Source organism: Pyrgilauda ruficollis, unplaced genomic scaffold (genome assembly GCF_017590135.1).
Source record: "Pyrgilauda ruficollis isolate IOZ18807 unplaced genomic scaffold, ASM1759013v1 scaffold6, whole genome shotgun sequence".
NCBI lineage: Eukaryota > Metazoa > Chordata > Aves > Passeriformes > Passeridae > Pyrgilauda > Pyrgilauda ruficollis.
In genome coordinates this window covers 7,516,978-7,543,654 of record NW_024527710.1, presented here as the reverse complement: position 1 = coordinate 7,543,654, position 26,677 = coordinate 7,516,978, and the positions used below count along the sequence as shown (strand labels likewise).

The 26,677-nt window shown below is 38.2% G+C and overlaps 1 protein-coding gene across 1 annotated transcript in view; it reads right to left on the bottom strand.

Annotated features, from left to right (window-relative positions):
* The window catches only part of LOC121362056 (vitellogenin-1-like), a 42,929-nt gene extending 19,290 nt beyond the window's left edge, over positions 1-23,639 (bottom strand). The window contains exons 1-19 of the mRNA XM_041483259.1: positions 23,600-23,639; positions 23,268-23,288; positions 22,891-23,042; positions 20,176-20,427; positions 17,859-18,020; positions 17,024-17,175; positions 14,235-14,385; positions 13,978-14,135; positions 13,712-13,877; positions 12,514-12,636; positions 10,740-10,958; positions 8,467-8,684; positions 8,290-8,387; positions 3,852-3,976; positions 3,665-3,766; positions 3,461-3,580; positions 3,017-3,206; positions 2,835-2,928; positions 2,537-2,722 (exon numbers count right to left, since the gene is read on the bottom strand). Of these exons, the coding sequence (XP_041339193.1) occupies positions 2,537-2,722; positions 2,835-2,928; positions 3,017-3,206; positions 3,461-3,580; positions 3,665-3,766; positions 3,852-3,976; positions 8,290-8,387; positions 8,467-8,684; positions 10,740-10,958; positions 12,514-12,636; positions 13,712-13,877; positions 13,978-14,135; positions 14,235-14,385; positions 17,024-17,175; positions 17,859-18,020; positions 20,176-20,427; positions 22,891-23,042; positions 23,268-23,288; positions 23,600-23,639 (2,729 nt within the window). The remainder of the gene's footprint in view (positions 1-2,536; positions 2,723-2,834; positions 2,929-3,016; positions 3,207-3,460; positions 3,581-3,664; positions 3,767-3,851; positions 3,977-8,289; positions 8,388-8,466; positions 8,685-10,739; positions 10,959-12,513; positions 12,637-13,711; positions 13,878-13,977; positions 14,136-14,234; positions 14,386-17,023; positions 17,176-17,858; positions 18,021-20,175; positions 20,428-22,890; positions 23,043-23,267; positions 23,289-23,599) is intronic.
* Positions 23,640-26,677: the final 3,038 nt, after the last annotated feature.

The following is a 26,677-nucleotide window of genomic DNA, read 5'->3' as shown; positions in this document are numbered from 1 at the left end:
TCTAATTTCCCCTGAAATTTATTTGATTTTTACTTCTTGTAAATTTTGTTTAAAAGTATGTTGAAGTAGCCATCTGTAGTATACTAAATAATTATGTTAAAAGAGCCTTAAAAATAACCATTATTTTAATTAAATTTTGATAGGATTGAATTGAAACACATGCTATATATTCTCTCTATAGTACGATTAATTACTGTGCTCTGATTTCTGCTATAGAGAGAGTTGAGCCCATAATGTGCTGATTTGTCTTGGGAATGCAACCTCTCTATCACCAAAGTTTTCTTTTTTTTTTCCTTCTTCTTCATCTGAGCCTGTGATTACTAACCTGAATTTCTCTTTGGCTCTTGAAAAATTATATAAATCCCACTGCTGTGACAGGTTATAACCTTCATGGTATAACCTTCATGGTATAAATGAACTTGATGCTATTGAAAACTGTTTGCTTCCTATACCTGAATGTGAGAGATGATGGGGAAAATAATACCACATCCTGTCTAGCTTTAATGCCATGGGACTGTAGAAGGTAACCTGCTGGCCACCTAGACAGTGCCCAGTATGAAAATATTTTGAACAGAGCTTACAAACACATGAAAGATCAATAGCTTTCTAGAACTACTACTTTAAATGGGGAATTTAAAGCTAACAAGGGAAGGTGTCACAATATCTCTAAAACATTGACATCAATTGGATCTTTATTATTTGGTAGATCTATGTAAAAGGAAGAAAAAGACTATGTTGAATTAATTTTTTTACTTCAGTCTATATAGTTATATATAGATATATCTATATATAACTATATATCTATATATTTACCTCCTTTCTCTCTACCATGCCTGCTTGTTTCTCTTCATGCCTCTGAGATTTTACATTGCTTGGTCTTTGACCTCCTCAGTGATGCAGTTCAGTGTTACATTCCCTAGTTATTGCTTTGCCTTCACTTGCACTCATTGCTGTTTCATTGCTCTGTGTGGTTTCCACTGGCCATTTGTTTTGTAACAGTGAATGGGAATGCTTTTTGGAGAGAAATTGATGGTGCTAGAAGTCATCTAGTGAGTATTAGCTTTCTCATATGCTTGGCATTATGGAGCTATTTCCAAGTGACTACTTCACTTTATAAATGGTAATGCTGCAGGGTCTAGAGCAGGGCTTGTGCTGGAACTCATGGGCTTCTCTGCTGTAATACCTTGTTTCTGATACTGACTTGCTTTCTGCTTTATGGCAATGCATTTAACCATTTTTGCATCTCATTTGATCTCCCCTTAAGTGTAAGGACGAGAATATTTTTTACCTATTTGCAGGGAGGATCCTTCTGCTAATATTTTTCTCTGCTTGAGGCTCTAAACTCCCTATCAGTATTCAATATTCTCATTTCAGTTCAGTGTGCTTATTGAGTTCATTAATATCTGCCTCACTCTCTCTAACAGTGGGAATTAGTGAGAGTTGTTGCCTGCTGTCCCTGATGACCTTAGGAGCAGACTGTCCTGGCCTCCATAAGAAACTGAACCAAAACAAAGATGCAGCTAACTTTTCATCTCTGAAATGCTGAGACCCTCTCTACCCCTGCATGGAGAGAACCTTATTACAACCACACTTGATGGAGTGCAGGAATTGTCTTAGGGAGGAGGATGAGATGTCAAATGCGTGTCAAATGGTCTGTGACTATTGAAGGACAAGGGAAAATAATGATTAGCCTAACTGGTGGCTAAATTGAGGAGACCTGCAGAGCATCTCTGGGCCAGCAGCCACGAATGCTAATTGCAGCTGGATCAAGAAACTGATCTCTTTTGTTACGGCAGTATTCCTAGAGCAGAAACTTGTTAACATTTCAGTGGTTTGTATAATCGTTGATTTCTGTTGTCAGTGAAGCCTTTTCCTTTGTGAAGAATTTTCAGCTTCTCTTCCTCAGTTTTTTTTCATGTGTGTGCGTGAGAAGGTTTTCTAAGTTTGGTCTACTGCTTTGATTCCTTGGACATATTCTTTCTGTTTCCTCCTGCTCTTTGCATTTGTATTTCCATCTGTTTTCATTTGTTTGGCATCTGGCTACAACAGTTTTCCGGAGTGTATTGTAATTGCTTGCACTGATAATAAATCAAGAAGACCTAACAGGTAAGAAAACCAAATGGCAGCCACAGGGGAACAAGGTAAAAACATAAGAAACACCAAACCCTCTATGCTTCAAGGCATCTAATGCAAATATAGATAGGTTAACTGTTAGGATTCATCTGGCTTATATCTTACCTAGTGTTTCCAGTTCAAATATTTGTGTCAAGATAGAAATTTTATGTAATTTGTCTTTCAGATAGCTTATGGATCTCAACAACTGAAATATAGTCCTAAGGAGGATTTTCAGGTGAAGACCTCAGAAAGTAACACATATTTTCAAGCAAAGCTTTAGTGCATTTCACTTATTTTAAAATAAACATTAACTATCCAATCACCACCACTTATCCAAGCTGTAAGTCAGAGACAAGATTCCTAAATGTAATTGGGTGACTCTGCTTTGCTACATAGATAGATACTGAGTGCTATGTCTTACCTTATGGTAATTACATTAGTCTCATCTTTACATGGCGGAATTTCAATTTTGATACTTCTTTCCTTCATCTGGATAGCGGCAACAACATTCACAGGTACATGAGCATTCATTTTGGTGCGTGCTTCCAGCCCTGCCTGGACTATGTGTGTGTTGATTCCCATTACAAAGGTCATCTCCCTGGCCATGCTGAAAAGGTAGAAAGAGGGGATAATTATGGTCATGCAATAATCAGCTGTTGAATATTTGTGGTCTCTGTCACTTGAAAATATAATTATTTTATTTTATATTAAATACTTACCTTAGACTTGTTTTGGACCTCAGCTTAATGTTGGCATTTAGTAACTCAGTCAGTCTGAAATCAGACTTTGGAGAAGGTGTAATCTGTGCTTGAACTGTTAAAAAGAAAGCAAAGAAAGGGTTAAAAACGCCCTCCAGTCCTAGCAAGACTGTTGGTATTGCTAAAGCAATGAGATATGTTACCATTTCCTGCCACTTTTGTGATAGAAGTGTAATAGAAGCTGGTCTCTGTCGGGAAGCCAGTGCAGGTGGGCACAATGCGGCGGATCTCAGAGGACAGGAGAGCTTTGGTCCACTGCCTCCCTGCACCACTTTGAAGGCTACTGATTATTCTCCTTAGTGAAGGGATTTTTTCATCAGATCCATACCATGCCTGCAATTACAGAGTTCAACATGTCTAAATAAGCAGAACTTGAATATCATGATCTGTGTCATTAACTATGCCTCAGGGGAAATTCTGCCAGCAATCATTATAAATAATCCTGATCAAAGCTTGACCTTATTTGCCTTGATTAATACTAGAGACAAAAAAACCCAACCATGAATTTATAAAAGGGAGAGAATGTATGAAAATAACAGTATTTTAGAGCTTTTGATGCTTGGGTATTGGTGCTTTAAAAATGATACCTGCAGTGCATTTTGGATGGTGTTTTTATCAAGTCCACCAAAAAACAGCTCTTGGCCAAACATCTTCAAGTAGCCTGATGCAAAAGGTTTGTCACTGGAGAATGCCTTCCAGTCAGAGAGCTGTGTGAGAAGATGAAAAAAGCCTGATTCTTCATAACATCTGAGAAAGCAATTTCAGAGATTTTCTTTTGCCCCAGAATTTACCGTTTTCAGGATTTTCTTGAAGTCATAGTCAGTCTCCCAGTCCCTGTCAGGAGTGTAACCTTTGGCAAACAGCTCCTGCAGTCCTTCAGCTGTTATTCCTACCTGTGGGAAGAAGTAAAGCACAGATGCCAGTGGAGCATGGTTGTAAGAAGGGATTAGAGGGCAAACTGTGGGTAGACCCAATTACCTCCAAGGGATCAGCCACTCTTCCAAGGAAATGTGTCTGTAGCTGGGACATTGCTACAGTTGGAATTAAGCTACCTGCATCATTCAATAGCAAATATTTAGCTGCCAGCCCACTCATAAGGAACTCTGCAGAAAAATAGGCAGTAAGACACAGCACAGTTAATTTTCAGGTCAGAGTGTGCAGATTATATCAATTTACTAATTTAATAATCAATATTATATGAGCAAGGCCAGAAAACTTAGCTATAAAACTGGTGTTCTAAAACAGTTATAGACAGAATATTCTGAATTTTTAAACTAATAATGACAAAGTTACAAGCTCACTGGTCACTGCATGGTGTTTATGCCATTTTTCCAGTTGCTTTTGCTATATCATAAGAATGATAGTATGGTTTGGGTTGAAAGCAACCTCAAGGATCATCCAGTTCCAACCTTCTGCCATGGGCATACGCACCCTCCAGTAGACCAGTTTGCTCAAATCTGCATCCAACCTGCCCTTGAATACTTCCAGAATGGGGGCATCCACAACTTCTCTGGACAAGTTTGCCAGTGCCTCACTACCCTCACAGTAAAGAATTTCTTTGTAATATCTAATATAAACCGATTCCCTTTCAGTTTGAATACATTCCCCCTTATCCTGTCACTCCATGCCTGTGTATAAAGCTGCTCTCCAGGTCTCTTGCACACTCCCTTCAGGTGCTGGCAAGACACAATTAGGTCACCCCACTCTTTTCCAGACTGATTGGGCTTTCCAGTCCCAATTCTCTTAGCCATTCCTCATAAGAGAGGTGTTCAACCCATCTGGTCATCTTTCTGCTCCTCCTTAAGACTTGCTCCAACAGCTCCATGTCTTTCCTGTGCTGAGAGCCTCAGTGCTGGATGCAGCACTGCAGGTGGGGCTCACAAGAACAGAGGAGAGGTGCAGATTTTTCCCCTTGTCCTGCTGGTCTGGCTTCTTTTGCTGCAGCCCAGGACACAACTGGATTTCTGGGCTGCAAGTGCACATGGCTGGCTCGTGTCCAGGCTCTCCTTTTCCAGCACCCTGAGTCCTTCTTGGCAGGGCTTCTTTTGATCTGTTCATTCCCCAGCCTGGATTGATATGGAGGGTTGCCCTGACCCACGTGCAGCATCTGGCACTTGGTCTTGTTAAACCTCCTGAAATTCCTATGGGCCCACCTCATGAACTTCTCCAAGTATGGAAAATATGCCTGTCCATATCATTTACATCCAGTCACACTCTGTAAAATCAGCTTATGAAATGCTTTTACGAGACATCATTTAGGGCACCTTGACTAAGGAGATGAGAAATGAAAACAGATTTGCCATCCTTTGCTAATAGTCAAGGGAAAGTGATACAGATGTCCTGTAAGGACAGATGGTGAGCTATAGATTTGTCTCTCAAATGACTCAAAAACTATTTAATAAATCTAGTCCCAAATGCTGTAACCCTTACATGAAATGCACCAGTTGTTAAATTATTGATAACTAGTGGGTGAACTTTCAGCAAACAATTTGTTTATATTTATTTGTCTACTTAGATATATCAGCCATAATGTTCTTAGGTACAGATAACAGTCAGGAATTTTTCTCACTTCTGGCACAGTTAGATCCTGTCCTGTTTTATGAGTTAAAGTAATCCCTCTGCTTTTCCAGGTTTCAAGAGGGACAAGGCTGACATGATATGTAGGCATCCTTGTTATTCTTCCTTCTAGCCCTCCTCTCCTGTTCCTACATCTTTTGGAGAATAGGGCGATATCTATGAACTGTAGTTTTGCCACATTGCTTTCATTGTTTTGCTGTATGAATCTACTCTGCTATCCAAAGTGCTGGGTGCTATCTACCTACAATGTATGAGACTCAGACACAACTCCTGGAATCAAGTCACAGGTATTCATGCCACCCCACTTTTGACAGAGGAATAAGTGGAGAACATTCAGTAGATAGTAAAGATGATCCTATTAAAAGCAAACAAACAAACAAACAACTAAGTGGTGCCACACCAGGACATTACTAGTGAGTTGACAAGAAACTTTGAAATGTAGTTTTTCTCTGTATGAGCTTAGCCAAACCAATGACAGGTGTTTTGTGGACAGGACACTAAAACTGAGGCACAGTACTTTAAGTGAATTTGTCAAAACAATTTTTTACGTTCTTACCACAAAACCCTTAGTTAAAAAATCCATGGTACTTCCTGATACTTAATAAGAAGTATAGCTTAGAAATGATTAAATGATATATATAGAATTCGTTGACTTGAAGAGAGCAGGAATATTTTCCATACCTCAGGAATTACATAGTGCTAATGCTCCAAGAATATATTTGCCATTTCACCATGAGAGTTTGATGACACTTGCATATATCTGATTAATGTCTTGCCCCAAAGATGGGGGAAAGAAAACTTAGTGAGCAAAGAAAGCAGCCTTTGGTATGTATAAACATCAGTACATATTAATCTGTGCATATTGAGAGTCAGATTCTGACAGTCCTCACACTGAGCAGAACCTGAATCACCCCTTTGATTTCAGTAGCAATGTGTAGAGCATGAAACGCTATTTGTGGTGGCCATGTGTGACAAATTCCAGAGTAGAGATAGATTCAGCTGACACTATTTCCCGTCATTAAAAATTCAGCATCTAGCACCACAAAGATCTGTGATGTTGGGGGCAGATTTTTGTTTTTATCAAGGAAATAGGTAGTGCATTACAGCTGTCACTATGGTAACTCGTCCAGAATGGACTCACAGAAACACATTTTACCTGTGGCTAGTTGAGACAAATCAAATTAGAAACCTGGAGGATGGATCCTCTTCCCATACTAGTGTAGTAGGAGATTGATTTAATTTAGCTGAGTTATGCAAGTCTAAGATTAGCATGTGTGAGAAAAAGATCTTGTTTTTTACTTTTCAGGATGAGTACCTACCAATCCATGGTAGCCAAATTACTGACAATGGTCTTTACCAGGAAGTAATAGCAATTCCCTGATGTACTGCATTTCCAGGCTACAGCCAAAATAAAGTATTCCATTTCACATGGCCTCCTGCCAGCATCCCTCATACATATTGCACCGTTCTTTCTCACTGTGTGAAAATTTAGGTGGCTTAATTTTAAAAGCAAAAATTAGAAGACAAAATGAGTGCCTAAACCAAGAAACACATATCTTCATATTAACAGAAAATGTATCTATCCCTGAATGTGTTTTAAGTAGTACAAAAGTTCACATGGTGTATATTAGTGACTGTGTTTCTTTGGGCACTTGCTGTCTCCATCATTGAGGGAGCAAGCACATGTATATTACTGTGATTCTTACAGTATGTATTATATTAATTTCTATTATAGCATGCATTAAATGGTCACGTAAACCCCACAAAACTGGAGCAAGATAACAATAAAATTTACAAAACTCTTTCAAACCACACCCTTATCTCCAAAGAGGAGGCAGCAGTACTTGTATGCTCAGTACTTGTATGTACTTGTATGTGGATTTCAGATGTTTCAGAGTCTCTTAACATTGATTACTTTGAAAAGAATCTTAACATATACTAGTGAATAACAAAAGTTCTAAAAACATCCAACTCCTGATAGATAAACAGCATGTGCAAGGAGACTGTGTTTGGAGCTATAATCTCCCAAGTTTACCAGCTACATATGTCAAATCACTGAGGCTGTCATGGTAATTTACATAGAGGAGTTGCTTAAAAAAATCTACGGAGAAAAATAACATACATGGAAAACAGCAAAAACTACAATGTGGCCCAGCAAAACCTGTCTTCTAATCTGGTCCTTCCCTGTTTTATCTACATTTTTGTGTGCAACTCTCATGTAACTGGCCAGTCTCCAGATACCACACATGGATCTGCTCATTCTAGGACAGAATCTTGGTAGGAAGACGCAAGAAAAATTTTTAGACAATAAACCTGATGTAGCTGCTCATAGGTGCAGTGAATTGTCACATCTGAAAGTTTTCAGAGTTTTCTGTTTCACTGGCCACAGTTGTTGGGGTGAGGAGTATTTAGCATCACATTTGGATGCAGCAGGAGTTGTAGGTGTTCAACACTGGTAGAAATTAATCCACTTCAGCAGTAATTTAGGTCCCTTCTGTTTGTTTGGTGCTGAACAATGGTATGAAATTGTTAAGCACCACTGAGAATGCAGCATTTGATACAGGAGCATGTGCCTCCCTGACTAATGAAAACGGAGGGTTAGAGCCCCACAAGCCCTCTGGTAATTTCATTCTGGCAGTGTACAATGCAAAACACACAGCGACATAAACACTCTTCAAATGGAGAGTATGAGATTCTCATATTTTTTTCACTGAAGAGAGGAAAATATGGAGGAACAACATGAAGCCTAACAGCTGGAGAATTGGGCTCTCATACCGTATAGTTTTTTCCCCCACATATTCACTAGTGTATATTTTCTACAAAATCTTCTGGACCTCACCTTTAAAGATGCTGAACCGGAAAACCTTGCTGAACTGGTATCCAGACTTGTCAAACTTGGGACTTAGTGCTCTGACAGCCATTCTGCAGGCAGAAGCTCTGAAAAAATTCCGTGAGCACATTAATATTTCAATTGGCTTGCGACAAGGGTTTCTTCTAGGAAGGGATTTTTCCTTACATCACTTGAAGATCTGGAGCTGTGCTTCTACCCAGGGCCCTCAAGTGAGAGTAGATGAAACTTGCCACTTGCATGCTAGGCTCCTTCAGCACAGCATCAGCTAATGTCATCACAATTGGAAGACCTGGCTTGGTTTCAAGTAAAACCGCTGCAGCCAACATTCGGATTCGAGGATGAATTTTTTGGTTCAGGAAAATCTCAAGGGTAATAGCCTGGACCTGAAAATAATAGATATATCCAGTTTTACTGTATGTTTGAGCATTTTGCTAATAACCACCAGTGAATGAGCTGTTTCATCAATAGCACAATAAAAATTTGGATTATTTAATTATTATGGCAACACTGTTTGTGGTTTCATAGTCCAAGGGCTCGAAGGGGCAATATGGTAATGTAGTCTGATTTCCTACACAATCAAAGCCAAGGAACTTCACTAGGTAACTTCTACATCAAGTCTTTTATCCTTTTTGAGCTATCCCACTGTAGGTAAAAGAGATTTCATTAATCCATTACATAACTGAGAAGTGATTTCAATAATCACTTATCCCTATGCATAAAGGTGCAACTTATTTCTAATAATGTGATCTTCTGGCGTACTTTCTGTTAAATAACAGAATAAAAATGAAACAAATAAAACCTAATTTATTACCAGAAATCTCTATGCCATATAGGTAGCTTAAACCAAAATTTAATGCAATAAATGTAATTTCCTTAGTAGTACTTGTGGTTGACATGTTTGCCCTCAGCAATATTCACTACCAAGACAAATTTAGTGCTGGAACCTTTGCAGTTTCCAGGGGGGCACAGAAGCCTTTGGCCCTAACTTTAAAATGGATATGGATGATGGGCCACTGTTCTGGCAAACCTTCTGCACAGCCCTGTCCTGCCTGGGAGAGTGCACATCCATGAGCTGTAATGAAGAATGACTCAGGAAAATTCAGCAAACTTTGGAAAAAGCCCCTGACTGGTTTTATGAATTTGAATATGTTGATTATCAAATGTCAATATAGATGAGGTGACAAAGATGCAGTAGGCTGAAATGAGGCTTTTCAAATTAAATAATAAAAAAGGTCATGAATTAAGTACGCTTAATACAAATATGGGTGTGTACCCAGCTGCAAACCAGGCATTGAACTGTTTTTTGAACAATAAAAAAAGTGTTCACAATCATTAACTTGTTCCAGATCAATTTTCTCCAAAGAAAATGCATAGGAAATGAAACTGAGTGGTCTGGGGCACCTGTGGAAAGCCAGGCCAAAGAGCAATCAGAGATGCACTGTTGGTCTCAAACACCAAATTGGCTTTTTTTCTTCCCCAGAAAATACTTTAACTTCTACCCTTGCAATTCTTTCCCTTCCCTCCCCTGCATTTCCCCATCCAGCTCCTGCACTCTAAGCTAAATTGTTTCTTTATTCTTTTGGTTAAAAGCATACCCTGGCTCACTATTGTCTGTGGATCAATATGTGCACTCAAACTGGGAGGCACATGCAAAAAATTACTATAATGGAAACACTGATACTGATTAGTAGGTGAATAGTTAATGAAAGCTTTTATTTTACTTTTATATTAAGAATTTACTTATATAAAACAAGAAATTTCAACATCAGGAAAAAGATCTTGAAAAGATTGAAAAGATTTCTATTTAAAAGCAAATTGCTTCAAAGTGAAAACCATTGTAAAGTGATGTCTGTGGTACATGAGAGTATGCTGGTATAGGCATTGTATGTGAGATCCAATAATTATCTCAGTCAGGGACAAAAGCCACATTTAGTAAATGTTCTGTTTATGACTTAAGCCCATACAATGTCTGTAAATTTGTAATTAGGATGCAAACCCCTGGTACCTATTTACAATAAAATCTGGTCTTGAATTATGATTAGATGTGACACTCAGCATTAAACGTCAATTCTCTGAAAACCTTGTTTTGTGGTTCTCTCACATACCAAAGGTGAAGTAGTACTAAACATATTTGGGTCAATAATTTAGTTTTCTGTCTAATGTCCTTGGAAATGAAATGTTTGCAATGGAAATACTGATTTGTCTTCAACAACAATGAATGTACCCTTTTAATGGGATTTTTTTGTTGCAGTCTGAACTACTGGAGGTTAACGTCAAAAGAAATAAGACATGCCTACCAAGGAATGGCTAAGTATATATTTTTTTAAATAATGTTATCTTTAAAAAAATTGATCTGTTTTTCCCTCATCACCCATTATCTATTAGCAGCCTTGTCAGTGGAAGTCAGAAGGGCAAAGGAGGCAGTTTTGTTTTCTTACCATTTTGGGGTCTTTTAGGCCTATGTTTTTCAGGGCCATCACAGCAGTCACATGGACCCTGAGTGGCAAATCCGAGGCACCAGCTGCATATCCTGGCAAAAACTTCTTGATGTGCTTGATGCTGGCTGGATGTCCTACATTCCCAAGGGCTTTCAAAGCCAGGGAAATTTCTTCTGTGCTAGACTTGCTCAATGCCTCTCCTGCAAAGCCATGAAGAAGCTGAAAAATGCAAACAAATCTGTTGAGTTCAATTCCAGCTCTTATCTATATTCCATCCACCAGCCTGTTCTGGGGTTTGACTTCCATAATTTCAGTTTGTTCAATTCATTTATTTTAAATATTTTCAAATTCTTATTTTTCCTCATGAATAGAACATTTTATTCATAGAACAAGTGTAGCTGCAATGAACAGCTTCTTCTCACTATACCTTAAAGTTATCAAGTAAGATTTTTAAAGGAAAAAATAACAGTTTGGACCTAGTGCCCACTGCCTTTCAAGGTAAGTTGGGAACTCTGAAATAACGCTACTTCAGCATCTCTCTCATGGTTGAAGAAAGAGGGATATAAATACAGATACAGTTAAACCTTCAGACCCTTAAATAAGATTCCTGAAGATATGGCTAGTGGTCGAGCTCTTAACCAACTATGACAGCCTCTTTTTAGTGTGGATTAATAGATGGAAAATGAGACCACAGCCAACAATTAGGTAATTTTACAGCCTTCATTGTAAGCAACTGGATCACACTTCCATTAGTATGGGAAGATTAGAAGTAATTGTCTGAAGGCTGAATAAAAGCAAAGAACTAAAGCCTAATAGATAACAGTTTTAAATGATAACAAATGGCTCTAAAAAAGCAGCCGAGATGTTAGAGAATAATTTCAATACAGATTCTGTATTTTAAAATAACATATTTAAGACTCCTTGATGGTGTGGAAACAGTCTACTTGATATTACTGATCAAATGAAGGGACACTGGAAACGCACTGAATAAGCCTAAACAATCATTTGCTTTGGGAAAGAATTTTCATTCTCTGACACAGGGCTTCTCAGATTTAATTAGCTCAAGAGCATTGGTGGCAATTGTAACACAGGAGACTAATGTAGGAATGTTGGCCATGACTATGTACTGCAGGAAAAACATCATGTCAGGCACGCAGTGTAATTGGAACACCCTGCTCTCACTGGGGATGGTGGATTGATGGGTGCCAAAGACTAAACACATATTTCTCTTTCCCTCCCTGTTACTGGCTGAGTGGTTGGCTCCATAAAACATGACATCCATTTTTAGAACTGGGAAATGCTATTTAATGACTACTCAAATTGTTTTGAGGCCATACTGATTAAAAGCAGTGTAGAACAGAGAGGGTGTTATTGGTGTTACAATAACCTTATAGCCTATATTGATGACTGGGCTCTGCTTCTGGCTAGGATACGTTAATTCTGACAAAAACCTGGGCTTTTGTATCACTTAGTTAATTTATAAATATACATAACACCTATATTTAAAGTATTTTCGAGCAATGTCACAGGACTTCATTAATAATTGGCAACAAAGCGCTCAGAGACGCTCAGATAGAAATGTTATGAATTGTGTGCTTCTTCCTCTCACTCTCTTTCGTGCACTAATCTAAAGATAAAAATGCTGTATTTAACCAACTGGGGTTCCTTTCCCCAAAGGAAGCACAGTAGTGAAGCGAAATACAGCTTTCTGAATAATGAAGAAAGAACTCAAGGCTTAATTTTTCTTTTAAATGATAAACAACCCCATGGTTACCTGGAGACACTCGGAGCAGGAGTCTGACGAGGAGCACTGCTTGTGGCACAGGGACGCGTAGCTGAGGTGGCAAACCTTCCCAAGCACGGAGCTTGAGCGTGGGCAATGCTTCTTTACTATGAGCTGGGGAGAAGGCAGTTGGTTGTTACTACCATTAATGAAGAGAAATATTATTGAAAAATATGCTCCTGCCCAATGAAACCAGGCTTTTGATTTTTTTTTTTTTTTTTGGTTGATGGATTTTCAGTTAATCTGTGGACAGTACTGTGTTTGACAGTGTAATTATAAAGTAATACCAAGTAAGCTCTGGAAGGCAGATCTGTGTCTTTTACAGTGTTTCACATTTAAATTTGGCATAGCCTATAATCCAAATGGAAGAAATCACCCAGTCATGGAATGGAAAAATGCACATTATTGAAGAAACATTCATCATGTTTCGTGATTGCCTCAGCTATAGGCACAATGAATTTGAGATTTGTTGTGAATGGACCTCACTACTTGGGCAGACAGGAACATCTTTTATAAATGTAGGAGCTGAAGGGAGGCACGACCCCACTGGTTTCTTGTGTGGGAAGAGAGCACCAGCACACAGTAACAGTTGGGCTATCAGGGCTTTCACTGGGGGAAAAACTCAAGTCTGAGGTTCATTGTCTCTACCTAGGGTAGGCAGAGATAAATTCTTGCATCTGAGACTGGGATTAAAGCCTGCGTATACAGAAAAAAATTGCAAAAATAATTAGACTTCCTCCTACATGGCCTTCACATTGATATAATTCCCTTGGTTTTGACAGATCTTCTCAAATTCATACCCATCCTTCTAGGACAATTAGGAAAAATACATGGATATAACAAATATGTATTTCTTGCTCCCTTGTCTTTGTAGACAGTCAGAGATCTAATCTGATGTAACTATAAAGTACATTTGGAAAAAGAGAGACTAGAAGCCACTGTTTGCAGCAATAACCTCTGTCCCCGGGAGGTATTTTGGTCTTTATTTCCTGTTTCATTCCAGACTAATTTTTGCCCTTTTGATTTGCATTCTTCTCCCCTTAAGACACTCAGGAAACAAAGCCCTTTCAACCTCACTAGAGGATATAAATCTTTCATCTTTTCAAAGCCTTTGCTATCTTGTCAAAGGAATAAATACAACAGATGCTAGAATCAGCAGAGTGGTTTGAGAGTGTTTTGAGAATCCTACCGTTGCTTCCTCCATCACATCCCAAGTTGGAGTGCTGGAGTGCAGAGCTACAAGCACAGTTTGAGTCACTTCCCAGTTGGTGAGCTCCTGCTTTTCCATTTTGTGCCGCAGGAACCTGAGTGAACGGTGACTGGCCACTGCAGGAATTATATCCAAAATGTGGCGCCTGCAATGGGAAAGGCAAGCAGCATTTTCCAAGTCTGCCTCTCAACACAGGCATCCCAGAGGGTCTCCAGCAGGAGCAGCACCACCTTTATTGCCTGTACCTGTAGGCTGGCCGACTGGAGTATCGCTTCCACACCGATTCGTAATTCTCCCCGTTTGCTGCACGGAAGAGCTGCAGAAGCTTGAGAGCTTTTGCTGGTGCATCACTGGGAAGCTGGTCAGAGGTGGCCTCTACTAATTCTTGCAGGCTTTCCTCTATCTGCAGAAAGATGAAAATTCAGGAAGCTCACATACATAATTTCCCACATGCAGGGATTTAAATTTCCAACAAAGAATCTGTCCTGTGGCTAGGCTTTACCTGGCTTTCCACATCTTTTATTTTGAATATGTGGACAGGAAGCTGAAGCAATTCACTGCCAAACTGATACTGAAGAGATCCACGATTCTGGTACTCTTTTGGTGGGACCTCTGCCCTCTGCTTCTGCACATCAGTCAAAGCAAGTTTCTGCCTGGAATGGAGAACCCCAGGAAGAAAACATCAGAAGATGCAGGGTACAAACTAAAAAGAACAAAACAACCCAGTAATTCTGCTTCCCCATATTGCAACGCAAATACAAAAGGTTTTGGTATTGAGGGTATTTACAGCCAGATGCATTTGGGCATGCTGCTCAGAACCATACTCTGAGGAGGTGTGCATTTGCACAACAGGGCTCAGAGCAGAGCCATGCTTTGCCTTCCTTTGGGAAAAACTGGGCTTGAGAATTCATGGAAGAAGGGGGAGGTGAGAGGCTGTGGTCTGAAGAATATCATGGGAAGTACTTTCTGTGTCTTAAGGAGTAAACTATGGGCTCTAGAAAAACACAGATGGGAAACTTGCTCAGAAATTATAATTTAATTTAAACATTTTAAGTTCATAAAAGCTGTTATGTGTCTGTGTCTCTCCTGGAAGCTTCAAATGGAATTGAAAGTTTTTAGATACAATAAGAAATGCTACAATCTTTTTACTTGAACACTTACGATTCCCTCCCCATTTTGTTTGGTAAGCTGAATATCCTGGGGAGTACCAAAGAAGGTTCTCATGAAGCTTTAAATTGGATTTTAAAAGAAAAGGGCCACATAAATTCAGGATTAGTCTTTGGAAAAGTGCTCAACCTTTTGAAAATTTTTAAGAAGCAACAAACCATCATTTGTTATTAAGAATAATTCCAATGAGAGACTGTCTCTGTAAATATTTGCTCTCTTTTTACATTTTCAGCTAAAGAGATGCAGCCTATCCTACCAGTTATGTTTAAAATGGGTCATTTAGGACACTATAATAAAGTTAGGTATTTGTACTGAACAACTGAAAACATTCCAAAAGCAATATTGCTGTACTACAGAGTCTCTCAAAATCTCTGTAGAAAATTGGTGTGTTTATTTTGGAATCTCTATGATCTTCTGTATCATTTCTATTCACTCCTTCCATATGGATTGTAGAGAACTGCTGCAGAAAAATAGCATATAACTGCTTTACAGACAAGCCACTGGAATTTGAATAGAAACTGCTAGAGAATCAGTAGAGATTTTTTCTCTCTTGAAATTTTATACAATATTATTGAAAGGGCATTTGGGTCACAAAGTATAACATCAGGTACACTCGGGCAGATTTAACTCCCCCTTTCAAATCATGATGAATCTATTATATCTTCATTTTCATTGTTTTGGGAAGAGATATATCTGCCTAGAATAGATGGGAAAATGTATGTATTCTGAAGAGAAAAGCAAATGAATGCTAAAGATGGGCTTAAAATGGTGAAGCAGTAATGAAACCTCTCTTGGCTTTGACAGGAGCTGCAAGAGTCTTATGCTGAACAGATCTGAAAACTCAGCTCCAAGTGCCTTGATAAATTACCTTTTTTTAACAGAGAATGCATTGTGGAAATAACTTCTGAAGACTTGAGTGAGATAGTCACATCTTCCCAACTATCTTATATTTGTCCCCTTCAGCTGGGTAATGATAAAAATGCAGCAAAATGGGAAAAGTAAAGGTACTACCCTTCTGAGAGCTGAGAAGACCTTACTGAAGACAATCTCTACAGGCTGCACAAGGAGAGTGTAAAGCATCATAAATCCATTGTCTCCAGACTAATGCTGACTCACAAAAACCTATAATTTCATAAAAACACTGCAGTTGTGTCTATCTACACCTTGATTGAGTAGGACAGTAAAGCCACTTTCACTTTTTTTTGTTTAGTTTTTTTTGGTTAGCCAGATTGAACAGGTTCATTATGTATATGAAGTTAATCAGTCAGTTACTGACACAAACTTTCTGATGTTGCTGTTTCCAATAGATCCTTGCAGAAGCTAATGGAGCAATGAAGATTACAGCAGCTGTAGAGTGGGATTGAAGAACACCTTCTGCACTGTGAAATTTATGCAAAAAGCCTCTCCCTTCAGTAGGGTACTCCTATTTACAGAGTCCATAATTAAATAAGTAACTGAATTTTTTTTTAATAAATGAATTTGATAGATGAAAACATTTAAAATACGGAAAGTCTGAGCTACGGGCACAATTTCATAGACAACCATATTCGTGTTTTGCCTCAAATTTCTTTAAGAAATATGCAAAATTTGCTGTGACAAAGCAAATGCATTTAACATGTCTTGTGCCCAATTGTTTTATAATAAAACCCAATTTCCTATCAAGAAACAGTTTTGATGGGAGATTTGCAAGCTGCCCATGGTATTTAGGAATCCAGAGTCCTATCTAGGTTTCTTGTGAACTAGTCTCCAAGGATCTCTTACTGCATTATTATTTTCCAGGGAACTCTTTTTCCTGAGTAACTGTCTTTCAAAGTATTTTACTTCAAATATATTAGTTCACAATTTCTCAGATGGAATTACATTTGTTTTGGCTTTTATGGCATAAATCAAATATCCCTGAGAAATAAAAAGTCAAGTCCTGCCAAGTTTAGCTAACAAAATTTGGATAGTGATGTGCATGTTTCAGATTTACAGCTAACAGTGGAGGTTGTTTTTATGAGCTGTTTGGGATTTTATGTAATTAAATACTGGCAAACAATAGGCTATGGAAGTAAAGGATTTATTTCACTTACAGACCTTCACTCAGATTACTGGGTTGCTCATTTAAAGGAATGTGTATGGTACCTTGCTTCTACAATAGCATTTCCTCCTGTTATCTCGTTGAAGGGTGCAAACTGGTGGATTTCTTCGACATCAGCTTGTGTAATTACAGCTTCACTACGTGTGTATTTAATTTTGTAATTGTAAGTAGCAGTTGCACGAGAATTCTTGTTCCTCTTTATAATATAAAAAAAAATGAAACAAAGAAAATAAAAAGTCATTGAACTTTGAAATTCTGTGACTAGAGGCTATTACATCACCCACTTCAACTCATTTGTTTTCCAGGGCCATTTTGTTCATTGGCCATAAGAGCAATCAATGTGAATTCTGTGCACTCACTTCCATGGGAGAGGTCAGGCATGCTGCCTGCCTCCATTACTTTTACTGCTAAGAATTGTTAGCTGCTTTTTCCTTTTCCCAAATCTAAGTAATTGGTCATTCCCTCGAGAAGCAGACACATTTGTCTGAGGAGAGCAGCTGCATGAACCACACAATTTTTTATTTCAAAGACAGGATTATAATAAAATTCAGCTGTACCTGTCTTGAATAGCAGAAAATGGACATCGTGACTAATTTTTTTTACTAAACAGAGTAGGTGAATTAACTCATGCTGATAATTAATGGTTTCCAAGCCAGCTAGCTTGAGCTAGCTCAAATGTGCTTGCAGTATATTACAGTGGGCAGCTCAGACTTCTGCTTCTCTGTGGGATCATTTTCATACAGAAATAAAATATTGACAACTGGATACAGCAGATCTGATTTTCCCCTCATTTTTAGTATTTCAAATTAAGAGATCGTGTGGATATGAAATGGTGCATAAGAATTTAAAATACTTGCACATAATACCACTCTGATTTACCTGCTGGCAGGTCTTGCATGGATGAGTGTATGCTGAACCTGTGACAATTTGAACTTTCTCTTCACAGCTGTCCAGGTCCTTGGATTTGGTCACATAGACTAGGTTTGCTCTCTTGTTTTCCTGGATTGCATATGTTGTGTTACAAATACCTCCAATCCCAGCCTGGCAAAAATGAGAACAGGATCAGAGAAGGTCAATATTATGCAAAGCTTCACTTCACCACATGAAATTTCTGGTTTAATTCTGCATTTTCAAAATCACTAAAGGAAATGAATGCTCTATTTTTCCTTATAGTCTTCAGAAGCAAAATTGTGATGTTCATTACTTTCTTTTTTTGCAAGTACAGTTTTCAGTAAACCAAATCAGAGTTACACAGAGAGATCTAGATCTCCCCAAAGTTTCACTTGGAGTCTCAGGAAAGGGGAGTAATAATTTTCAGTTAGAGGTGTTGATTATGATATATGTTTTAAGAAAATATTAATAAAAAAGTGTCAAAATAATTTGATCATTCAGAATGAAATCTTAACAGCAAAGTATTTCAAGGTTGGAGATGACATTCTGCCCTCAAAACTTGCTTTTACAGAGACCTTATAAATGCCTATGGAACAGGCCTTGCAATATCAGGTGATCTGTCACAATATGACCAGCAATAATTAAAAAAAAAAAATTCAGGATAACAGCGTTTTGATTGTGGGTCTTCTTGAGTTCACAGTTTTAGCTGAGGTCTTCAATAATATTTTGAGTATATACATTTATAAGAGCTTTTAAGTCCCCACAGTCAGTAAGATTTTTGTAGAGGAAAAATGCTTGATTGCATTTTAGGAGGAAGAGTTATTTTCCTGATTTTTTTATTATTGTTATTTATAGCATAGCTGGTGCAGAGATCAGCTCTGGGCTATGTGAGAGCAGAGAAATGCTCACGTGGTGTTTGGGAAGCAAGATGCACCCACTTCATCTTCAGCTTAACAGAATTCCCTGAGACACTGAGTCTTTAGTAAAGGCTAGAAAGAGGAATTGCCCAAGCTTTCTGGAAGTCTTGCACTCTGCAAATACAGGTGTGGGTCTCTGCACACCGCAGGGTATGGTAGAGACCTCCAGACTGTAAACAGGAACAGCCGGCCCAGAGAGTTCCGTGGGATGGAGCAGACTCCTGCCCAGCTGAACTTCACGGCTGAAGTGCGCAGTTCATGGCTAGCTCAGACACCCTGAACCCACAGGATGGGATGGACACTTTCCCAGGTGAGTCCTTTAAACTTCTCTGCAGCTCAGATTTTGGGACTAATAATGTTTATCTTCCTTTGCAGAGTGACTCAAGGTTGTCAAGCATGGGTGCCAAAGCTCATTAATCAGTTGCTGTCTCAGAAAAGCAAAGAAAACTTGGAAATTATTCCAGAAGGTGAAGTCACGTCTATTGCCTAACGGTGAGAGTAGAACGTATTGCTAACTGAATTAGAAAGAATTAAGATGTGAAACTAGATATGAGAAAATAGTGTTGCAGAATATCCAACACCATCACATGGATTTTTATGTGCAGCAAACAGTGTGCAAAAAATTAAATCATCTAGCTCCTTTCCCAGAAACAACTCTACTTATGTAAAAATAAATGTAAAAAAATTTAGAGTTACTCTGGTCCATAGCTCCAATAAAAATGACATGAAAGTACAATAATTTCAAGGTTTTTGCCGATCTCTGAATTGAATGTAGTCTAATCAATGTAAATATGGTTTCACAAAAACTAAACATATTGCAATTTCTGTGGTGAATAGTAATATCAGATGATTGACCTTGACTAATATATTAAAACTCGAAAAACAGTGGAAATTTCAACTGAACATCAACTGCAACTGTCAAAGTAATGTTATGACATATATACTATTTTCTTCCTAAAAGAGGAGCTAGAAGAAATTAAAGTATATATGATTGGTAGAAAAAGTCAAATTACTTTTATTATGACTTTAATATTAAACTGTATTTTGAAGCATGTTTAAACAGTGTTCCCATTGTATGTAGGCTTCATCTTTCACAGTTTACTTTCTTTGGAATCACAAGCCAGATTTTCTAAGGGTTTAATTCTGCAAATGTATTTTCTGAAATACTTTCTTCAACCAGTTTAAAAATATGCTCTTCTGTTGTCCTGTTTAAGTGCATCTCCACCGAATGTTGTCCCATATGAAACTTAACCATGATTTCCCAAGATTAGGTCTTTCTTATAAGTGAAGTTTATGTCAAGGATGAATTCAGAAAATGCAGTAGAAGACTCTGAAGTGAAAGTTTATTTCTTTACAAAGGCACCACAATGGCCAAACCCAAAACTCACCTCCTGTAGACTGTATGAATTCTGCGTCTTCTTTATACTCAGCTCCAGCACGTTCATAATCCCTCTGTAGATGTTCAGACCATCATCCGAGACAGAATCAGGAGCTATAATGTTCCCAACGTGGCCATTGCTGTACTCAAACTTGATGGGGTTACTGAGCAGCCCAGTGAGGGCCTGGGTCAGTTTCAGTGACCGCGAGAAGGAGCTCGTGGGCCAGGCACCGTTGTACTCTGCAGCTTCGATCGAGTGAATCTAGAACAAAGGGGGAATAAAACTCCTCTTTCTGGTTTTTTTCCCCCCAGTTAACTTTTTTTTCAATACACATAAGCATCTAGAGCTTTAATCACATCAAAAATAAGCTTTTAAATAACGCAAAGCTTCTTCAAAGGGGAAACTTAGAAGGTGTCATTTAGCATAGCTAAATGTGTCGATACACATATTTCTGTGTATAAAAGGAAAGAGAGCACTGCAAATGGCTGATATTTCCATAGCCACTGCACTCTGTTCTGTTTCGCAGACAATCCATATTGCCAAAGGTTGACTTGTGCAAAGAAATGAGCCAGAGAAGAGCCACATGCAGCAGGTTGCTACCCAAAAGTAGTATGGAAGATCTGCAGGAAATTGCAGGAGAAAGTTAATGTTGCATAAAGCATCATTAACTCCTGTTGTGAACTCTGTCATTTCCCTCACTGGGGTCACAGAGCGCAGGCACCAATCTGAAACTAATAAACCCATGGCCTCTAGGCCAGCCAGACATGCAGAATTAGTTTGAGCAGTGGACAGCAGGTTACAGAAATTGTCCTTCCCTACAGGTTTTGCTGTGGAACCAAAGGCTGAGGCACTGCCTCCAACACCCCCCTGCACTTCACACACCAGCCTCAACATGGGGCACATCCAAACAAGAACAAAGCTGTGCTAAACTGTGCATAACTTGAAAAATTCCTACCCCATGGGAACAGGCATGTTTAGCTTAGTTTCTCAGAGAACCCTTCCCTTCTATATATTTTGACAATTTAAAGAGACTTTTCTCTGACACCTCAGGCTGGCGATGTGGTGCAAGACACAGATTAATGTCTCAAAAAGCCACACAAACTAAATCCTCATACAGCAAATCGCTGGAGACTGCACTTTCATATTTATTTTTGTTATTGTTGGTGGAGATCACTGCCAACCCCAGTAAGTGAAGCTTACAGGGAAGGCTGTTAGAGAGTAAATCCCTCATGCTGCCTCTTGGACATGCTTCTGGCATATTGCATACAGGCAGGTTGGGGACTGCTCTGCAGGGTCAGGCCGAGGTAGTTTTCCCCAGCCCTTGGGGCCCAGGCAGGACTTAGGCTGTCTGCTTGGTTTTGAACACAGCTGGCAATTCTTACTTGTTGGTTTGTGATGAAAAAATTGTCAGCTGGAAACGGCCCAGGGAACACAGCTTTTTTGTTTGGGCTGAATGTGAACTAGTAGGCTGCAGATGAAAGTTTAATTCCCTGAACCATCCCTCCAAACTGTCTAATTTAAATATAACAGCAGCAAAATAAACTTTTCCCAGAGAAGAAGGGAATAAATGTACTATTACATTTAGCTTAGAACTTGCACAAAAAGTTAGGGTTTTTTTTCCTTTTCTCCTTTCCTTGCCTGAAATTATTTCTGAAATGGAAACTTTTCACAAATGCAGTAACACCAGTAAAATTATTTAAGAAAGTTTTAGAGAACAGGAGTCAATTTTTGGTGAGGACTCACCCTGGCACACCAAGAGCCATTTAGGCAGGAATGAAGAAGGATCTGGGATGAGGACAAGACTGCTTCTGCCTCTTTTCTGGCAGGGATGCTTTCTACTCACCACTCCAGATGTGTGACTCTTATTTCCTTGGCTTTTTTTTTTTTTTTTTTTTTTCCTGAAATGCATCCCCTTACAAATGTAATGGAAAAGCAATATTTTCCATCTAGATCTATTATAATTTGAACTTACAAAAATACCTCATAACAACAGGCTAATTCAGGGTGGAAGGCTACAACATTTACGAGCATTTATTAGACAGCCACCAGTCTTTTTAACCTAAATTTTTCAATATGCCAGATTAAAGCTTTTAAAAATAACATTTTTCTTCCCTGCATACACAAGACTAAATGGCGTTTGTGTAAAGCAATTGAGGTGTGCATTTCTATACAATCATTATAAGCACATATAGGCTCTTGTTAAAGACAAAAGTGTATTTCACATCATGAAAACCCTCAGTAATAACTCAGCAAGCAGTAAAAACATACAATTGAGGATGACAAAGAATGTCACTCAGGACCCTTCAGAAAAAAGAAGGATGACATTAATTATGCTAAATATTGAATCACATGCAACTACTGTTGCATGTTTTATTGCCTTTTGTCTGCTGGTTATGAAATCAGTTGATTAAATAATCTTAGGTTGTACAGCTTGAAACAATTGAATTGATCTAGTAATAAATAATTGTGCATTTCAAATTACATTCCATTGCCTCCCTGACCACAAAGCAGAAGAAATCCTTCAAGCCCAAGGTTGGCTTGAGCTGAGAATTACCTTGCAAAGTGCAAATAGAATTTAGGGCACTGTATAAAATATAACAGTGTTAGTTACATTATCCCTGAGTAAGCACGACACATGATGAAACCTAATAACTTCACATAAGCTTAAAAAAGAAACTAAGTATGATGAGAATTTTACCTTTCAAATTGAATACATTTTCTTACCCTAATAAGACAAAGTTTTGGCCCAATGCCACTAATTTCCACTTTACTTTTTATTCTTATTCCAGCTCTTGCAAGTCCTTTCTCTGGAAGTCCACTGAGAAGCGTGGTTTCATAATCAAATGTATAAACCTTGTTTTCACTGAAATCGGGTTCTGCAAAGAAATGGTTCCCATGAAGTATTATACACAATGTACAGAACGTATTAAAGTAGCTGCATTAGAATATATGGAACAAAAAAAGACAAATTTGTTCATTTTTGCATTGCACCTGAACTAAATTAGCTGTTGTAAAGCTATATTAAACATTGATGCACTTTTCAGATTCTATTTTTAATTTCACTCATTATAATTATATTAGTTGATAGGAAAATTACTTACGGTAATTAAGATGCTGGCTCCCTGAAAGAGAAGAAAAAATAGAGGAATAAAATGATAAAGAAAAAAAAAACAACACCAAAATGTTAATGTACTGTTGTATGAAAGGCTATATCTCATCTTGCACATAAAGCATAAACCTTTCTAATTAACTTTACTTCTATTTCAGCGCCAGCCAAATGCCTTTTTTTCTTTAAACATCAAAAGAAGTAATGAAACATTTTTTCTACAACATGTTAAAGTTCACATCTGCCAGTGAACTACATATAGGTTCTGAAACCTTTTCCTGAATATACAATTTTAAATTCCTCAAAGCAGATAAGTTACATACTTACCCACCAGGGTTAAAACCAGGGCTAATATCAAGCCCCTCATGATGGGGATAAAGTAAAGGTGAACGTGATGGGTTTGTCTTTTATAAAGGCATGTGATATCACATGTTTCTTTTGGCATGTTAGTTTGACAAATAAGTGTATTCCAGAATGCATATTGATCAATCAAAAAATAAACATTTCTGAGGTCATGAATGCTGACAACTTCAAATCCCCTCATGATTTCAGCTACCTTACTTTCTATATAGTTCCCTGTGTTTGTGAGACCTTTGAAATTCAGCAGGACACTTTGGCAGGTATATACTGGAAAAGAGATTTAATTTTAAAAATGTCCTGCATTCTATTTTCCTCTATTTCTCTACATTTTATTTATACAGTAAAAAAAACCACTAAAATTTAAATTATACAAATATAGTTCCTCCATCATAACTGAAATAATTTAGCTTTCTTCCAGCCATGTCTACAATCTCCTGATATTTTACTCTTCATGAGGGTCACTGCTTAGGAGACAAACCTTGCTCACATTGAAACTATACTATATAATAGAGGAGAATTTGTGGTTGATTTTATATATTTAGGCTTGAGACACCTTACATCTCATAGGCATGCAATAAGAAGCTGCCTTTCTCTGGTACCCACCATATCTTGTTTCCCTCACCTGGAAAGACAAAACTTGTCAGTATGACCATCACATTAGCCTGTGGTTAACAGTGAAAATTTATACTAAGAAAACAGGAGGGAAATGAATTTCTTTGTTCATAAGAAGAATCCAATAAGAAGTGAGTTAAATTTCCAGCAGGACCTCAGTGAGTTGGGACCATTGGGAACTTCCCAGTAGGTTCTCATGGGGCTTTTTCTGCTGTCACTCCTGGGGAAATATATCCACAATTTCCCACTTTTAGCAATAACATTTAGATCAATCCTTAGCAAAACCATGTCAGGAGGGAGTTTGCTCTCTAACTTCAATTATATGTATTTTTTTTTGCAAGTGTTTAACATTTACTTTGAATTTAAACTTGTCTTTTGTTCAAATGATAAATTAAATATCATTTAAAAAACCACCTGCATGCAAAGGTTACTGAGGGGGCAGGAAGGAGAGCTCAGGAATGTATACCTGGTATTTCCATGAGGCTGTGGAAGGTGCAACACAGCAAACACTGCACTAAGGCAGCCAGGCTTTATCCTCCAGGAGGGGAACAAGGATTTCTCTGCTGGTGCTGTCCATCAGGGAGGAGAAGGGAGAAGGGTGAAACCAAAACCCAAGTCCTGAGGTCTTCACCTTCTGGCCTGAAGACACATTTACTGCAGGCCCCATCAAACAGTCCTTTACATTATTTACTTGGAGTGATGCCACCTGACTGAGGAGTAATGAAGTTCATTATTGTGGTACCAGGGCACCTGGGCTGGAGTCAGGCATGCAGTTGCATGGTCCCTTTACTCCATCATTGCTCCACCAGGAGTCAAATGAGGGCTCCTTCACTACCAAGACCTCCTGAAATCTTGAGGGTTTTAGTATCACAGCTTTCCTTCATGAAGGGAGTGATACAGAATTGTATGGGTAGTCAGACCTTCCCGGAAATGAAATCTGTCTAGTACAATATTTAAGTATATAGTAGACATAAGAACCATTAAAAGAGGATTAATAATTATGTTTTTGGTTCAGTGTGAGCTCAAGTGGTGAAAAATTAAGTGCACACAGATTTTCCTTGATGTTTTCTCCTAAGGTGCTAAGTCCTGTGAGCTATGACAAGATACACGATGTTAGTGAGCCCTGTGAAATTCAGCAGCACACCTTGGTGCTGTGAGATTTAGTCAGAAACATCTTTACAAACAGCTACATTTTTTTGCAGCCAGAATGGAAGTAAATGCACAGCAGCAATGTAACACTGTAAGTGACAGCATGCAAAACTCCTGCTTCGCTCACCCTGCTCATCACTGCCACAGCTTGACCTCTGCAGTAATACTGTGCTATCATATTGAGCTCAACTAGCTCCATTCCACAGGGCAGAATGTATAAGATAAAGTACAGAACTGTATGAGAAAGAATATTTATTTAAACATTGTTACTAATAGCTCATTGAAATACTGTGTGAGGGACATATACCTATTAAAAAAGATCTATGGCATTTTTCAAGATTAGAAAAAGGTTTATAATTAAGGTGAAACATGAATAAATTTGTTCCAAATGGGTAGTAAAAATACTGCATTTCTTTTTTCTAATGAAGCACACTGAATCTAAGCTTACCATCACCATGTGGATACCTGATTGCTAAAATAACAACTATAATAATTAAGATGGTGCAGGCTGCCATTTTCTCTTCATTTGCAGCATGTACTCTCTCTTCTTAATAACTCCTCTCTACCCAGGCTTGTTTCCTTGGGGGAGAAAAGAAAGTGATCTCAGAATTGTTGTACCCATTATTGCTTTAAAGGAACTACAGAATAAATGCAGTAAGTAGAGAGGAGACACAGCTAGAGTTTGAGGGTCACAGCACTGAGCTCTAATCCTTTCTTCAAAGTAGACACATCATTCCAGCTAGTTCTGAGGGAATAAACAGGAGATCTATCACTTTAAGGAAATGGATAAAAGGAGAAAAGGTAAGAGGTACACTTTTTAAAGGCAATACAATTTTTCTTAAACTTTCAACAGGTCATGTTAGTGGAAAGAAAACACATGAAAAATAAATAATCCACAATCAAACAGGCCCTCCACAAACAATTTCCAAATGCCTATTTTGGTTGCAGAGGAAGAAAATTTAATGTGGGCAGAAGCTTTATACACAACCTGTATATTTTCCTTTTTTCTTCTTTTAGGCATAAACAATGAAGAAAAGGGTTTTTTAAAAAGCAATGGGAAATATCTTGGGATTTTTTTTTTCTTTTAAAGACGAAAATATATGGTGTTAAGTGTTGCAGAGAAGGTGATGGCTGTATAAGGAGTGCAGTAAGAGGAGGTAGACTGCTTTGATTTTACAGGGCACTTGCACCATAAATGAAACATGAATACAGCCTAATTAACCTGATTAGAGCTATTGCTTCTACACAGCAATTGTCTTTACATAACACATTCTGCTTGAGTAA